Source organism: Clarias gariepinus, chromosome 12, assembly GCF_024256425.1.
Source record: "Clarias gariepinus isolate MV-2021 ecotype Netherlands chromosome 12, CGAR_prim_01v2, whole genome shotgun sequence".
NCBI lineage: Eukaryota > Metazoa > Chordata > Actinopteri > Siluriformes > Clariidae > Clarias > Clarias gariepinus.
In genome coordinates this window covers 7,242,473-7,260,000 of record NC_071111.1, presented here as the reverse complement: position 1 = coordinate 7,260,000, position 17,528 = coordinate 7,242,473, and the positions used below count along the sequence as shown (strand labels likewise).

Genomic DNA, 17,528 nt, shown 5'->3' with positions numbered 1-17,528 from the left:
TTGAATGGTAGTTCTGGTTCAGTTTTTTTCCCGGGCTGTGACAGCATTTCTGCGACCAGTGAGGAAGCTTCCGGAAAAGTGATACACAACGGTATTTATTTGCCTTGTCAGGATGATGGTCCGGTGCGTTTACACTCCAGCGCGTCGAAACGGAACAGCAGCTGTGCCTGACAGCACTGTAGTGTTAGTGTGTGTGTGTTTGAGGCGAGGTCCTTATGCTCGTGCATTTTTCTCCTCGTCTGCAGTGCAGTGATGCCGACTTCGACTTTCTCTCTCTCTTTCTCCCTTTCATTTCCTTTGTCTTTCCCTCAGGACACACTAACACGTTCATACTCATCTTTAAACATGTACAGTACCCGAGCCATTTGGATTCATTTCAATCCTTAAAGACCGTGTCACTCTGTGACAATCGAATCTCAGTTCAGAACGTTTCTCCCGCTAACAGGAAGGCAGGAACCCAGCGTGAAGGGAAACACATGTTCTCGTTTGTTACCGTGGTGACGAGCGTTGCACGTCGTGCTTGATGGAGACGATCACTCAGGTCGTCTATCTCTGCCTCGCTTTATCTCCCCCCCAACCTCTCTGTCATCCCTCCTCCCGGACGCTTAACTAATGTGTTGTGGAGAACGCGCTGACGGAGCCACAAACCGCTTAATGGCTTTAATATAGCACATGCTGGGAATCAGAGGAAACGAATTGTGCTGATTCCGGCCCTTTCCCGTCGTTCCCATCACGATGACGCGCATCTCCACCACGTCTCGCATCATGAATTTGCCTGACGCTCCGCTCCTGTATACAGACAGAGAGAGAGAGAGAGAAACACGCCTAATTAAAACTTAATGGAACACAGAGAGCACACGCGCCCGTGTCAGCCCGCTGGAGGACAAAAAGTCTGTTCCATCTCTCCAGTGTGTTTGTGTGTGCGTTTGTGCAGCACCGGTTGTTCCTGATCATTATTATCTGCTCCTAATGGGAAGCGGGGTAGATGGGGAAGTGCAGGGGGTTAAAAAGCCTCCGAGATCAAATCTGCTTAACAACTCAGTGCTGCTCCGCTAAATGATTTTAAAGTAGCTGGGAAATGAAGCGCATTAACGCTGGTGAAGAACCAACACTGTAGTGCATGAAGAACACACACACACACACACACACACACACACAAAGTTTTAACCTTCAGATATCAACATTGTGTCTGGTGCGTTCATTTTTTTACGGATATTTTCTAACTATACCACTATTTGTCTCACATACACACTCTCTCTATCTGTTTATCTCTTTCTCTCTGTCTTTTTCTTTCGCTCTGTCTCCCTCTTTTTCTCTCTCGCGCACTATGTCTCTCTCTTTCTGTTTTTCTTTTTGTCTCTGTTTCTCTCTGTCTCTGTTTCTCTCTTTCTATCCCTTGCTCTATCTGTCTCTCTCTTTCTCTCTACTGCTCTCTTGCGTTTTCTCTCTCTATCATTCTCTCTTGCTCTCAACTTTGACTTTCTTTCTCATGTTCTTTTTCTCACTCTATCACTTATTTTCACACTCACTTTTTTCATGCTCTTTTTCATTCCCTCTCTCACTCTTTATCCGTTTGTCTCTTTCTATTTCTCACTCTCTCGTTGTCTCTCTTTATCTCTCTCTGTCTCCCTCTTTGTCTCTCTTTCGCTCTCTCTCTCTTGGTCTATCTGTCTGACTTTCTCTTTCTCGCTCTCTCTCTCTCTCGATCCATCTGTCTTTCTCTTTCACTCTGTCTCTGTCGTTCTTTTTACTGCTTTCTTGCTCTATCTCTCTCTCGCTTTCTCTGTCTCTATCATTCTCTCTTGCTCTCACTTATACTTTCGTTCTCTTGCTCTTTCTCTCGCTCTATATTTATCACTTATTTTCTCAAACTCTCACTTTTTATCATGCTCTTTTTCTTTCCCTCTCAATCTCACTCTCACTCTCTCTCTTTCTTATTCTCTCTCTCTCTCTCTCGTTCCAGAGGCTATTAGATCTTGTGTATTCCTCCTGAACTAAAATAAAGATGCTGATTATTATGTAAGGGTGTGCGCTTTAATAGACGATGAGTTTGTACTAGTTTTCTTTTCTTTAGAGCTGTGTGTTTAGAGGCGTAAATGCAGGCCTAGGGAATGTCTATGTAAGGCAATCAACAACACACACACACACACACACACAAACGATCTTCTGCGTGCTATTATGCTCCCGAACATGTCTCTTCGTGTGTCATTATTCTGGACACACCTGTTTACGCCATGTCCAGAATAATGCTGTTTACTTTTACCCTTAGTGAACTCGAGACGAGACACTAGCATGATTATTCCTAGTGTGTATAAAAGTGCATCAGGTTAATGGAGTGGAGGGTTGTCTTTAGAAAAAAGAAAGAAAGGAGCAAAGATAAAGAAATAAAAATGTAATAAATAAATAAAATGAATAAGAGGAAGGAGGGTAAGCAAGAAGGAAAGAAAAAGAGAGACAGAGACAATCTGAAGACGGCTTGTTTGTCTCCTGACTGTGAAGAGACACGTGTCACAATCTGTCACCTCAGGCCGGCGCTCATCACCCGGCAGTGACACACTCCTCCTAAACTGTTGAACAAACTCACACACAACCTTCATTAGGAAGCGTAGACATCTATTAGATCTTTAATTTTTAGTCTTTGGAGGACTCGTACATATTTTTTTTTATTAGACGTATCTAAGCAGCATTGTGGTTGGTTTTGTACAATGCGTTATTGTGACGTGCCCCACACGCGGCTTTTTGGCTAACGCGAGCTCCAGCGCTGGCCTCCTGCCCCGACTTTAAAGGTCAACTCGGCTACATGGGGAAGAAAGTCTGGATTACGGAGCCTGAGGTGAGAGGCGCTGTTAAAACCTATTTGGCAGCTCGTTGAGAGTGCGGTCACACTGCTGAATACCTGAGAGAGAGAGAGAGACCGAGATTCCTGCTGGCTCAGTGTTTTTTCTCGGGCCTGTGCTGGTCCTCAGTGAGCGGCGGCGGTGGAGGAGGAGGAAGAGAGATGAAGGAGAGAGACGAGACTCACTCTGTGCTCTGATGAGCTCAGGGACGTTCTCGCTCTTGCTGCTCTTATCACACTCACTGTGATTGTGCTACTGCTGCAGAAATACAACTACAGATGTGTGTGTGTATGTGTGAATAGCAATCAACTTCATGAGGGTCTGCATGTACTGTATTTGCTTTTCCCCTGCTAGCTGAAGTCAGATGTTGCATCATTATCTGCACTAGATTATGCTGCTTTGGCCCCAAAAAGTCCAAGGAAGATTAATATTATTCATCTGTGTGTGTGTGTGTGTGTGTGTGTCCACTACCTGCCCACTGATGCAATGAGGTAAAATGAGGAAAGAGCTGATTGTATTCCTCAGTAGAGGTGCTCTGCTGCACTGCTGCCCCCTGACTGCAGCACAGCGCCACTGCAGCTCAAAGCACATCTCATCCACTCATAATGTGTGTGAGGGGAAAAGAATGCTCTCTCTCTCTCTCTCTCTCTCTCTCTCTCTCTCTCTCTCTCTCTCAAAATTCAAGATTTAAAGGTGCTTTATTGGCATGGCATATATTAACATTTGTATTGCCAAAGCGTAGAAATAAGTCACAAGAAAATAACAGAAGTAGGTGGTTAAAAAATAAAGAAATAAAAATGTATATGAAATAAAAGAATACAGACATTTAGTTAAAGTCAAGGATAAAGTGACTTTTGTGAACAAAAAAGGAAAGCTATCTCACTCTCTCTCTCTCTCTCTCTCTCTCTGTCTGTCTTGCTTTTCGCCCCACCGTCGCTCTCCTTCTCTTTTTATCTGTCTGTATTTTTTCTCCACCACTCTTTTTCCTTTCTCCCTCCCCCCCTTGCGTTTTCTCGCTCTTCTCTCTCTCTTTCTCTCGCTCTCTCTCTCACACTTTTCTTTTCTCCCTACCTTTCTCTCAAGATTCAAAGGTGCTTTATCGGCATGACAAATATTTACATTTGTATTGCCAAAGCTTAGAAATAAAGCACAAGAAAATAGCAGAAGTAGATGGTAAAAAAAAACAATATTCCTCTTTCTCTCTCTCTCTTTCTCTCTCTCTCTCTCTTTCTCTCTCTCCCTCCCCATCTGTCTTTTACTGTCTGTCATTCTGTCATACTCTGACTTTCATTCTACTGTATGTCTGCCTCTCTGTTTAGTTTTATTCTGTCCTTAGTTTGTCTGTCTCTCTCTCTCACCTTACTCCCCCCTTGCTCTTTCTCATTCTCCCCCCCTCCCCCTCTCTTTCTTTTTTCTCTCCCTTTTTGTCTGTCTTGCTTTTCTTTCTCTCTTCCCACCTTGCCTTTCTCATTTCTTATTCTCTCTCTCTTCTAAATATTGAAGTTTAAAAGGGCTTAATTATGTTTAAAAATACATTGTTGCAAAAGCAATTATAGAGAGGTTACAAACTAGAGAGGTATATTTTAAGTGTTGCTTGCCATGGCAAAACGTATGCTAACTATATTGGCATTTTGCTAGCAACATCATTAGCATGTCGCTGGCACATTGGTAACATGATTAGCATGTTGCTAACATGATGCTAGCAATTTTAGACATGATGCTAACATGATTAGCATTTCACGTGCATTGTGCTATCAATGTTAGCGTGTAGCTAGCAACATCATTAGCATATTATAAGCATGATGCTAGCATGATTAGCATAACATAATTAGCATGTTGCTAGAATGATGCTAACATGATTAGCATGTTGCTATCATGACTCCAATGTGATTAGCATGATTCAGCATGAAGCCAATATAATAAGCATGTCGTTAACCTGATGCTAGCATGATTAGCATATTGCTACAAAATCATTAGCATGAGTCAAAAAATTCATGTCTATTCAATGTTCTGAATAGTGTTCAAAAAATGGTTGCTAGGGTACACTGTTTTATTGCTAGGGAGTGACTTGGCAACTGCTAATGAAGAAAACAAACGCTTCTATCGGATATGAATGTTATAAACCAATACTCATGTCTTTATGACATACTGTTGTGAAGATAATCCTCCATGGGTTAGAGTCGCTAGGGTGCTCTAAATAGTTGCTAGCGGTGTGGCTTATGAGCATCAGGATAAACCCGAAAGACTGATTGGTTGCCTGAGTTAAATAAGCCACACGATTTTGTTGACACCTCTTTTATGGGTCTACAACAAACGGTATGGGACTAGTTACACAATAATAATAGTAGTGCTTTGCTTCGCTAACAACATCTATCTGTATTTATAAAATAATAATAATATATAATAATAATATAATAATAATATTTTAAAAAATCTCTTTCCCTTTTTCTCTCCCTGTCTCTGCAGGCAGTACTATGAGATGTTGTATAACACAGCAGACGAGTTGTTGAACCTGGTGGTGGATCAGGGCGTGCGTTACAGCGAGCTGGAGTACATCAACGCCCTGAGCCTCCTGCACCGCAGCCAGACCGGCGTGGGAGACCTGAGCGTCCAGAACACACGCCTGCAGCGCCTCAAAGAGATCATCTGCGAGCAGGCCGCCATCAAACAGGCCACCAAGGACAAGAAAATCACTACTGTGTAAACACACACACACACACACACACACACACACACACACACACACACACACACACACAGTCTATATTTTCTTTTAATGTGCAACACTAGAGAATGAAAGAAGTATTGCACACATACTGTTTACACTCACACACACACACACACAAATTAGTCTGTAATAAAATAATCCCTCGGAGCATGCCTCACCCACCACCAGGCTTCACCTCGTGAAATAAGCAGATGGAATCTGGACGCGTGACTCGAGGACACTGTCATCTCATTTTCCTGTAATATAAAAGCACTGCTCTCGGTTATATGCCGCCTCACACACTCACTCTCACACACACACACACACACGAGTGTGTCCACAATCACACACAGCACATCAGAGTGCTGGAATTATTATCCGTCACTCCCTGCGATGTTATTTTGTCCTCCTAAAAGGATATTCTTTTATTCTACATTTTTTTAACGCCGGCGTTTATTTGGAAGAAAAAGGCGATTAATTGTGTATCGTATCTTTAGGGTCAGTGATGTGTGTATTTTAGAGAGAAAGAGAGGAAAAGGGATCTCCAGCCATTGACTCGCAGCTATCAAAACTTTAATTCGCCTTTTTTCCTTAAGTCTTACTCACTTGGTCTCTCTCTCTCTCTCTCTCTCTCTCTCTCTCTCACATACACGGAATGCCACAAATCATTCATTCTTTCTGCCCCATGGTGCTTTTAGTTCATTAACTCGGAAGAAAAGTGCTTAACAAGAGAAGGAGAAAGAAAGCGCTGTCGATACAGAAACACGGGCACCAGGCAAACGGCGCTCCCTGAAGCCAGCGCAGCGATACATCATTATGACTCAGTGTCAGGAATCAATAACGGCCCACGGGCGCTGCGCAACGTATTAACGCGAGTGAGGGGGAAAGAAAAGAAACGTCTTTAATATTCCGACTTTATTTGAACGATGATGTGAGTGCGGAGAGCGGGCGACAGGAAGTTTGCAGGAACAAAGCTACGTGGAGTGAAGCCGAAAGATTTAGATCAACCTGATGCGCTTGACCTTAACTTCATGGATTTAGGGATTTGGGTTTCGTTTTTTCTTTTTCAATTTATCAGCACGGTGCCAAGAAAATATTATTAAGCTTTTATTTTATAGAAATGCATTAGTTTTGTGGGTTTTCACTGATGCTTTGTAAGGTTATTGATTTATTTTGCTTCGAATGTGTCCACTGTTTAACTTTTCAATGTACTGAATGTATTTAACATTTCAATTCTGTAACATAACATGAAATAAATCAATAAAATCCAACTCGTTTGGCTCTGTGTGTGTTAAACAATTCAATGTTTTTAAAAACATGGTAAAGATGCAAGAAGAATCCACAATAACAGCTTGTTTGAGAGAGTAAAAAAAAGAAAAAAAAAAAAATATGGATCCAAGTGCTGTTAAGTTTATTAAAGCAGATGACTTAATAGACACATCTACCTTGTATATATTCATTTCTAAAGAAAACGTCCTCTTTTTTTTTCCACATTAGTGCCCCAGTATCGTTTTCTGAGAACACTCGACAGCAACGTCTGGTTCATTTTAATCAATGAGAAAGCAATCATTTCCTGCTCGGAAACCGTACCCAAGTCCGCTTGAAAAGAACAACACAATGTACTCAAGGCATATGGATCAGAATCAGAAACGGAAGCTAGTCGTTTCTAGGACGGAAGTCGACCGCTGTCTAGACACGACGTTATACTGTAAGTGCCATTGTCTCCTCCGAAATCTCTGTGTGTATGTAGCATGCACTGATCTCATCCTCTGACCAAAATCACGCAAGATCGTCGCTCTTCGAAATATCAATAACATCAGGCATAGGCTGGATGGTTTTAGTTTTTACAACAGCAATTTGAATGAGGATTTTAAAACTTAATACATTAATACACACGATAGCAAGTCCAGGATGACTGATAACAGACAACCATGTGAATAACACAACACGAATGCTGATTGTTAGATAAATACGAGATCCTGATAAGTATTTAATGAACAGCCATGCTACGTTCACACACTGAGAGTGACTCAAACCTAACAAACTTGACTTAAGGATTTCAACTTTTCACCAATCTTTACTTTGTTCTGTTCAAAATCTGCTTCTCTGTGCGCTCTGAACATTTATGTAAGAGTCTGAGTTATCTGCTCTGCTTTTATTGCTTAACTGTATCAGACAGATACGCTGACCCTAAACCGCATGCATATTTATAGACTAGTACCCAGAAGTCAGTTCTGTCACATACTGGAAGCCAGTGAAAGGATTTAAAAAGAGATCCTGATCCAAGCTATATTTTGGGTAGTGTTTTATTCTTTAAGGCAGTATGCTACAGTATGTGTAGCTGAACAAAATGGTTCATAATGTAAGTGTATAACAGTACGTGCCTGGAATACTGGAATGTTCATCATGTCAGAAGATTTATGCTGCTTAATAAACATTGTTATCTTGCGTTCTACTGTTCTCTATTGATTTTCCACCACAACAAACCTTGATTCGATGCACTATATGGTAAAGGTTTGGCTACAGCTGATCATCACATTCAGATGCCCTTGTTGAACATCCCATTCCAGACTTAATCTTATTTGCTGTTGTAATATAATATAACTTGGACTCTTCTGGAAAGGTTTTCAAAAGTACCTTTTATTGTAGCTAAGGTACAGTAGTATTGTCAAGGATAAATATTTTGTATCTTTTTTTTTTAATTGTTAGTTTAAATATAAGTCTGCCTTTAATGTGCATAATTAAACCTTAACAGCCTCAGATTATATAAAAACTAAACCATTCACCCAGTCTGAGGTAAAAGATGATCAGTTCCAAAATGTGAGGGGAAAAGTCTAGTTTGGTGTCTTTATGTCTGAAATTATGCAGTTCTTGGAATAACCACTAGGGTCCAAAAGTGAATCAAACCCCATAGAGCCCCATGTTACAATAAACTTTACAACTAACAGAAAGATGAATACATGTTAACAGCCTGGTACAAAAAAAAAAAAAAACAGGTTTGGTCTCCATATTTGCCATACATAGGCAAATCTAGCTATGATTATATTATGCGATACAATTAAACATAATTAGGGGGTGTGGCTGATTTGACTGACAGCTGCATTGCCGAGATGAAATCGTTTGCTAACAGCATGTTGGGTACGGATGATGGAATTCAATCAAATCCAAAGTAATGTTAACATACAGTATAAATTATAAAGCTAAGCAAGCATTAAAGCTACGTTTCTGGGATGTCAAATAGAGCCACGTTCAGTTTAAAAGCCGGTGCTGCAATCCTTTCTTGCAGTTAATATACAGTACAACAGTGCCTGAAGATGTGTGGACAGGGGAGTTTACAGACGCCTGTCATGTCTGGACAGGATAGCCCTTGTGGGAGATGTACAATTTTGTACCACAGCGTGGCTTCTAGCCCTTCCTGAATTCACCTTAGATGCATCACACAAAGCAAACAACTGTCAAAAATAAATAAAGAAAAAAAAATTATAATGCCCAAATGGGGATGTGGCGATCCAAAGCTATAAATTTAAATAAAAAATTAACAGTGTGTAGAAAGTGTCATTGTTTCAGTATCTTTCTCTTTAGGTTAAGCCTTACTCATGCACTAGTTAAAAAACCACCCCACTACATAGAGAACTGATGCTACAAACTCTGCCTGATGTGTGTGCAAGATCCAGATGTACGACACAGCTGCAGGAGATCCAACGGAAGGTAAGTGAGTGAAAAAGTATCAGTCTGATGTAAAGGATCTCAAGAACTTTCTTGTTAAGGCTTGTGAAGCTGTGATGGAAAGCCAAGCTAAACCCTGAGGATAGAGGTTCAGTGATTAGCTCTGCAGTTAATGAAGAAAAATCCCAGCCAGAATGCTCATTAGTTCAATATAACTAGATTGTCTTGGTACTTGGCTGGGAACTCAGCAGGATTCACATCCAGCAGTGTGCTCAGGACTGAGAATGAACCAAACTCATTATGATGCCAGAATGTACTGTACAGCAGTAAAGACTGTAAAAACTTTTTTTAAATAATCAAACAGTTTCATGTGATAAGAGTCAGCGGGTTACCTGTTATGTAACCCTCCTAATACGATTTTAATCTGCCGTTTTATTCCAGCAGAATTTAAGAGGAATGGTTTCTAATTTATTTAATAAATGTAATTGTGTGTGTCCATGCTGTACTTTTATTTTTACGGTACTCTTTATTAAGAGCACAAATAGTATGAATGATACTGGGTGTTGTCTCTCATTATTCTCAAAACAGTTCTAAATTCTGTAGATTTTTCAGGTGCACTTTCATCAAATCTCCTGTTTTACCACATAGTTCTACTAGATTTAGATGTGTAGGTGCATTGTCATGTTCGTGAAACCAGTTTGAGACAACTTTGTCCTATCTGGGACATGGTGCATTATTATGTTGGATGTAGCCATTAGAACATGAGAAATAATGCCCATGAAGGGATGCACATGGTCAGCAACAATGACCAAATAATCTGTGGCATTGAGGCCATGATGGATTGGTATTACCATCCCCCACACCATTACACTACCCCCACCAGCATGGACTGTTTGCACACAAGGTGCTGTTGGTGCCAAATTCTGACCTTACTGTACGATTCTGCTGCATGCCTCAGCAGAAATCCATTTTTGGTTCATCTCTGGGTCCTACATCTGTGCTTCATCCTGACAGAAGTGGAATCTGGCATGGTGTTCTCCTGTTGTAGCCCATCCACTTTGAGGTTCAACAAATTGTGTTATGCATTCTGCCAGGCTTTTCTGCTCACCACAATTGTACATAGGGGTTATCTCCTTTCTAGCCCAATGACGTCCATTAAACAACAAGGCATTTAAGATGGAATGTTTGTTTGTTTGTTTTTACTCTGTAGTTGATATGAAGCTGCAAACTGGTATCTGCATGATTTTATGTATCTTACTGCAGCCACATGATTAACTGATTATATAATTACAGTACAAGAGCGAGTGGATGTACAGTCCTAATAATAAAGAGGTCTATAAGAGTATACAATTCTTATATAATTGCAACATATAATTTCTCAACATTGGTGATGGCATGATGGCTTTGTGGTGAGCACTAAGCCATAGCGCTTTGCACCTCCAGCTCATATTTGATTCCCGCCTCGGGGTCTGTGTGCATGGAGTTTGCATGTTCTTCCCGTTCTTGGTGGGTTACCTCCAGGTACTCCGGTTTCATCCCACAGTCCAAAGACATGCAGATTAGGCTGATTGTCGTTCTCAAATTGCCTGTAGTGTGTGATTGAGCTTGTGTAAATGTGTGTGTGCCCTGCGATGGATTGGCACCCCATCCAGGGTGTACCCCGCCTCCTGCCCTAAGTCTCCTGGGATAGGCTCCAGGCCCCCTGCGACCCTTAATACAGGATAAAGCAGTATAGATGATGAGTGAGTAAGTATTCCTACCATTGATTGATATTTGGAATATAATTAACATTAATCATTACTACAAAGTTAAATTTAGTAAACATAAACATTAATCTGCTGAAAAGGGTTGAAAGCATTTTGCAATTAATTATCCATAAAGTTGTTGCATTATGAATATGGTACTGTGCAAAAGTCTTAGGCACCACATTATCTTTTGTACAAATGTAGGTATATATGTTTATCCTGTCTGCATTATGATGTACAAAACTATTTATTATTTTCAAACATACCTTAAAAATCCTCATGCCTGTAAAAAAAGTAACATATTAAATGACTAACCAGTTTTCAGATGGCAGTGAAACAAATGACAAAAAAAAAAACACAAGAAAATCTGCTTTTAAAAACATTTCTGTATAATAGACATCTTTAAAGAGCACTAAAGAGTAATTAAAATTAACACATTTATTTCTTCATTTTTGTGTGAAAAATCTTTGCTTGAAAATGATCAGTAGTGTTAGATACAGATACAGATATGTACAGTTTTATATAAATGAAACAGGTGTTAGGTTTTACTGAGTGTGTTGGAGAATGAGTTCGCCTGGTATCTGTCTTTCTGTTTTCATAAAAAAAAAAATCTATGAGTCTACTTTAGGTTTTCTAATCTTAATCACATTGTGTTCTATATTTACATTTAGGCATTTGCCAGACGACGCTCTTATCCAGAGTGACTTACAAAAGTGCTTTGTAGTTTCCATCATTGGATAGATTGTTACTGGGTTACTAGTGTTCTATCATTCATTTTGATAATGGATAATCATTTTGGTATTAAAATCACTAGTTTTTATTAATTTGCTTATTCTGATGGTTGTATGTTAAGAGTAATATAAATAAAAGGAGGACAGACTACTGTATATTCTATGAGCAGGTACTGTACTGTACGTGAGGATCGTTCACTCTGCTTCGCACCACCTCTGGCTGTCTGTTGGATGCGTATAAATCAGCAGCTCATTAGGCTCGATGTTAAAATCACTACACTAAATCACCACTTTATTTGACATATTTGGCTTACAGGCTATGTCTCTAATGACCTACGTAAATGTGATCACTCTCCTAAAGCCAAGTGAAGGTAGCTTTATAAGGGGCTTGTACTGTATATATAAAACACTTAAGTGTGATTAATTTGTTTGTTTGGTTGATTAGAGCTGCACAATTGATTAAATAAAAATCGAAATTGAGATATGGACCAATGCAATTATTTATAAGGAAAAGTCTGCAATTCATTACAGTTAATATATGTAGAGTTTATTAATAATTTAATCATTTGTTTGTTTGTTTGTTTTGAAATAACTTTTGAGGTGCTACATTAGTATTGACCAACATCCATTATTTGCCTAGATACGGTATGCACTCTGCCTGGCCAAAAAAAAAAAAAAAAAAAAAAAAACTCGCAATTTTAGAAGGGTCAAATTATTGGTGCTGCATTAAGCAAAGAAAACAACTAAGGAGATTTACAATTACTACAGTATGTGGGGTAAAAACCTCTCAACACATTATCAAAAACCTGGAAGGATAGTCCTGAACCGTCAACTCTGTGGAAGAAATGTGGTCGTAAAATAATCATGGACAGAGATCACTTAAATACTCTGTGATGTTGCATGGTAATAAAATAAATATATCAACAGTAAAGAACAGAGCTACAGTATGTTTAAAATGGAAAGTAAGATAATTTCCATACATACACAGTGTGATGAGAACTCACATGATAAACAGCTGTGTGTCCATGAGAAAACCACTTGTTATTAAGACTCAACAGAAAAAGGCTTAAGTTTGCTAGGGAGAATAAAGATTGGACTTTGGAGTGATGTATAAAGGTCATGCAGTCTGATGAGTCCCTATTCCTGGGTGGTAGGCGTTCAGGCGTGTAAGAAGGGAAGCACATGAAGCGATGCACACATCATGCATAATGTCCACTGTACAAGCCTCTGAAGACAGTGTGATGATCTGGGGTTGATCAGTTTCTCAGGTCTAGACTCAGTAACGTTATGTGGAAATAAAATGAAGTCAGCTGACGACCTGAATGTATTGAATGTACATACAGTAGGTTATTGCACCTATAAAGGTTTTGTTCCCTGATGGTACAGGAAATATTTCAGGACTCAAATTGTGAACTATGGTTGTTCTGGGAGCACGAGCTGGACACCACATTGTGCTGTAATCAAAGTTAAAGGTGACTGTAGAAATTCTTAGTGTACTTGACTTCGTTTTTTTTTTTTTTGTCCAGGCAGTATATGTTTGAATAGAATATGGTACATTTAATAGTTACATAACACTGTTAAAATCACAATTTGTTTTTTTTAAAAAGCAGGTTTTTTTTAAAGCAAATGATGCAGCCCTCCTCATGATGAACAATGACATTTCTGACCCTTAAGTTTTTTTGTGGAGACCTCACGCTCAGACCTTGTCTGGCTTGTACAAGTTTTTCTGAAGGTGTAAGAGGTGAAACCCAGCAAGTCCAGCTTCAGATGTGGTTTGTCTATTTCTCTGGAAAATTAAATGCATAATTTCTTCTAGGAAGAACTGAAGTGCATTGTATACTATAAAAAAAGGGAAGATTTACATCGGGGTTGGAGTTTAATAAAAATATTCCGAATGTGACTTCAAATTATTGTATTTTGAAAAAATAATTAAATGTATAAATGTAATTGATTTTTATATATCAATTTATCTATTTTCTCATATTTAATTGACCTTGCCAATTTATTTAATTTCTTAAGCTGAATTTAAATTAAGTATCTAATCTACTAGTTTAAATTATGTAAAGTGAGCATTATTAATTCACATAATATTAACATAATCCAATCACATTATAAAGTCCTGTGTGTGTATGTGTGTGTGGTGTGTGTGTATTTGAGAGGTGTTCAAGTAAAACCGAGACTCTCAATTGTGTACAATAACAACACAGTTCTAAGAGTAAAAACTCTCTTTATTTCTTTATATAATCCCCCTGCTCCACTAATGCACTCATCCCAGTGTTTCACCAGTGCTTGGACACCATCAAGGGTAGAAAGTTTTCTTTCGTACACTGGTGCCATGATCACCTAAAATACTGGCCTCCCAGGAACTCCTTCACATGTGGAATTGTCACATGTGGAGTGAGGTGAGGACTAAACTGGGGAGGTGGTGATAACTCCCAGAATCCCAGATGCCGAGAGGTGTTGGTGATTGATTGTGTGTACAGTTTCCAAAAGTTTCCTAAAAGAATAGGAATAGACGGTTAAAAAAAGGAGTAATTAAAAAAGTCTTAAATAGAGAAATAGAAAAAAAAATAGAATAGTATAGTATAAATAGAATATATAAATTGTACAATACTATACTTATTATTATACTAATATTATTGAGAAGGAAAGCAAGGGTGATAATAATAATAATAATAATAATAATAATAATAATCAGTGCTTTGTGTAGATATGTGTGTGTGTGTGTGGTCAGTCTACCTCTCACCTGGTGGAGTGTATCAAATTTATATTCAAGTTCAGTATGAGGTTTAAGTTAAGCACTAGAATAAAATTCACAATTTAAAGCTGTATTAACAGATGTAATAAGATGATTAATATAACCTGTAGTATTCAATTGTTAAAATATTCCTACAGAGTTTAACTGGGTTTATTATACAGTATACAGAGCAGAGCAGGTCTCGCGTGTGCACGCGCGTGGCCTCTCGCGCCCCCTTTGCGCGCCTTCTGTCAGCGCGGTTGCTAGGAAACGGTTTCGCGTCCTAACGAATGTCGCGGTTCGTCTGTTAGCATTGGTGCTAATGTCCGGTTCTGACCCATTAACGCGCTTTTTGGGGCGGATAACCCCTGAGGAAGTGGACTCGGTGTATTCAGCAGCATGTCTGTGTGTGTGGAGCAGCAGCCTGAGGGTGGTTCCGCCTGCCCCGGGGCAACAAATCCCCCTGAGTCATGTGACCAGGGCAACAGAAACACAACACCAGGGGCAGAAAGTCCTGAGGAGGAGAAGGAGGAAGAGCACACACACGACATGGAGGTATAAGAACAAGGTCATCTGACCTTTATATCATATGTACACATTTCAGTTCTTTAGTTACTATTTTAGAAACTATTTATTTATTATTATTATTTTTTTTAAGAATTAGTAGATATTTACTGTAGATAGTAGATAGTTTTGACCAATGTACAGACAAAATCTTTCAGCTATTATTATTGTTGTTGTTGTTGTAAATAAAAAGATTATTGTCTGTAAATTGGTCAAAACTCGCTCTTTCAATATCTTAAACCAGACTAAAAAGACTCTGTCTGTATGTTTTTGTGTCTCTATGTCTCTATTTATGTCCCTATGTCTCTCTGTCTGTATCTCTTTCTGTATGTCTATCTGTCTCTCTGTCTGTATTGTATGTCTCTATTTATGTCCCTATGTATGTATGTATGTCTGTATGCCTGTCTGTCTCTCTGTCTGTATGCTTGTCTGTCTCTCTGTCTGTCTCTCTGCCTGTATATCTCTATTTATGTCCAGAATTTATTTAAACTTTTGCACTACTTACAGTAGATATCGATCCGCCTGTAGTTTACCCTGCACCATAAGTGAAACTTAAAAATTGAAACTTGAAAGTGAAATCAAAATGTTAAATGTTAAATGTAAAAGCGATGTTATAACCAGCTATGTGTTGGATTAATAATCTACTTTAAAATAAGCTACTAATGCGCTACTCGCTCAATGTAAACAAACACCTGCACCAATAGATATTAATTAGAAAAGCTAAAATGAATATTTTTACTGGGATTAGTTCATATTTTCACTTTGGCTGAAATAACAGCGCTGACGTGATATAATTGAATTTTAACACACTGGAGTCACTTAAAGGTAAAACGTTACCTTTAACCGATCTACTTTTTCCATTTCTTATCTGTGATTCACTCTCCGATTACCGAACAGGGAGTGTATTTGTCTGACAAAAAAAGAAGGACATCTTAGTGTAAACAAGGCGTAAGATACTCAACCTTACAGAATGTGATTTCTTTGTATTAATAGGTTAGACAGAGAGGTCTGCTGTACAGAAAGACAGACAGTATGTGGGATTTAACCTGAAATAATAATAATATCACTGATTTCATTAAAAATCATTAAATTATTTTTAGCTTTAACATTGTAACTATTTCTATTTCAACAACTCTTTACCTTCAACAAAGTGTACTTACGCTAGATATTCTTCTTCCTCTGATTAATAATAGTAATAATAATAATATTATTATATCTCTACAATTCCTACTATCACTATGAACGATAATAGTAATAATAATTGTAATATTTATAACATGTGTCTGTCTGTTTGTTTGTTTGCTGTAATGAAGGATGGTAAACTGACTGAAGATGAAGTGTGTGAACATCTCTCCAATCTGGGTCGCTCGGCTACAGGACAACAGCATGTCTACCTGTCCCTCTCTATACCTGTTAGTGCCGCACGCACGCACGCACACATACACATTCACACTCACACATGTTCTATTATTGTAAAGACCAAAGACCTACTCTCGAAAAAATAAACAAAACCTTTTGTAAAAACAAGAATGTGAAATTGTAGAAGAAACTGTGAAGAAAAGTGGTTCCTCAAATGGGAGTTTTACTTTTAACATTCATAAATTAAACATTGCAATGTCATTTTATAAACAGAGGAAAGACACTGTATACCAGAGGGAAACACTCTATACTGCACCAGTGGGTCTCAACCCTGGTTCTGGAGGCCCTGCACGTGTTAGTGTTGTCCCTGTTCAGTTACATCTACTTTAATTCAGAATTGAGAAAACATTAAAATGTGCAAGGCAGGGAGTCCTCCAGGACAGGTGTGGAGAAGCACTGATCTAGAAGGAGAAAATAACAGCTGTGGTAAATTCAGTTGATTGGACATGATTTAAAATGGCACAAACCTGTTTATACCTTATAAGGACATATACGAAGGGCACCTAAAGGTGTCTTAGACCATGAGAAACAAAATTCTCAGGTCTGATAAGACTCTCTGGCCACTCTACCATATAGGCCTGATTGGTGGATTGCTGCAGAGATGGTTGTCCTTCTGGAAGGTTCTCCTCTCTGGAGCTCTGACAGTGTGACCATCAGGTTCTTGGTCATCTCCCTGAGTTCTAGAAAGAGTCCTGGTGGTTTCTAACTTCTTCCACTTACAGATGATGGAGGCCACTGTAGCAGAAGTTTTTCTGTAACCTTCCCCAGATTTGTGCCTCAAGACAATCCTGTCTCGGAGGTTCACAGACAATTCCTTTGACTTCATGCTTGGTTTGTGCTCTGACATGAACTGTCAACTGTAAGACCTTATATAGACAGGTGTGTGCCTTTTCAAATCATGTCCAATCAACTGAATTTACCACAGCTGGACTCCAATTAAGCTGCAGAAACATCTCAAGGATGATCAAAGGAAACAGGATGCTCCTGAACTAAGTTGTTTCCATATTAAAATGTATGTCTGAATTACTTTGTTTTTAGAGGAAAAGCTTGAAAAACGTGTCCATTTTGTCCAGTTATGTCCATCTTCAAAAACTTGAACTTCCCAACAACAAAATAAAAGGT

The 17,528-nt window shown here is 38.9% G+C and overlaps 2 protein-coding genes across 3 annotated transcripts in view; both read left to right on the top strand.

The window, feature by feature from the left end:
• The window catches only part of exoc4 (exocyst complex component 4), a 163,617-nt gene extending 156,792 nt beyond the window's left edge, over positions 1-6,825 (top strand). Inside the window, exon 18 of the mRNA XM_053508669.1 lies at positions 5,304-6,825. Coding sequence (XP_053364644.1) covers positions 5,304-5,541 — 238 coding nt within the window. The 3' untranslated portion in view covers positions 5,542-6,825. The remainder of the gene's footprint in view (positions 1-5,303) is intronic.
• Positions 6,826-14,753: 7,928 nt separating this feature from the next.
• The window catches only part of lrguk (leucine-rich repeats and guanylate kinase domain containing), a 28,785-nt gene continuing 26,010 nt past the window's right edge, over positions 14,754-17,528 (top strand). For both annotated transcript variants that reach the window (XM_053508828.1, XM_053508827.1), the window contains exons 1-3: positions 14,754-14,978; positions 16,301-16,399; positions 17,445-17,526. In XM_053508828.1, coding sequence (XP_053364803.1) covers positions 14,823-14,978; positions 16,301-16,399; positions 17,445-17,526 — 337 coding nt within the window. In that variant the 5' untranslated portion in view covers positions 14,754-14,822. The remainder of the gene's footprint in view (positions 14,979-16,300; positions 16,400-17,444; positions 17,527-17,528) is intronic.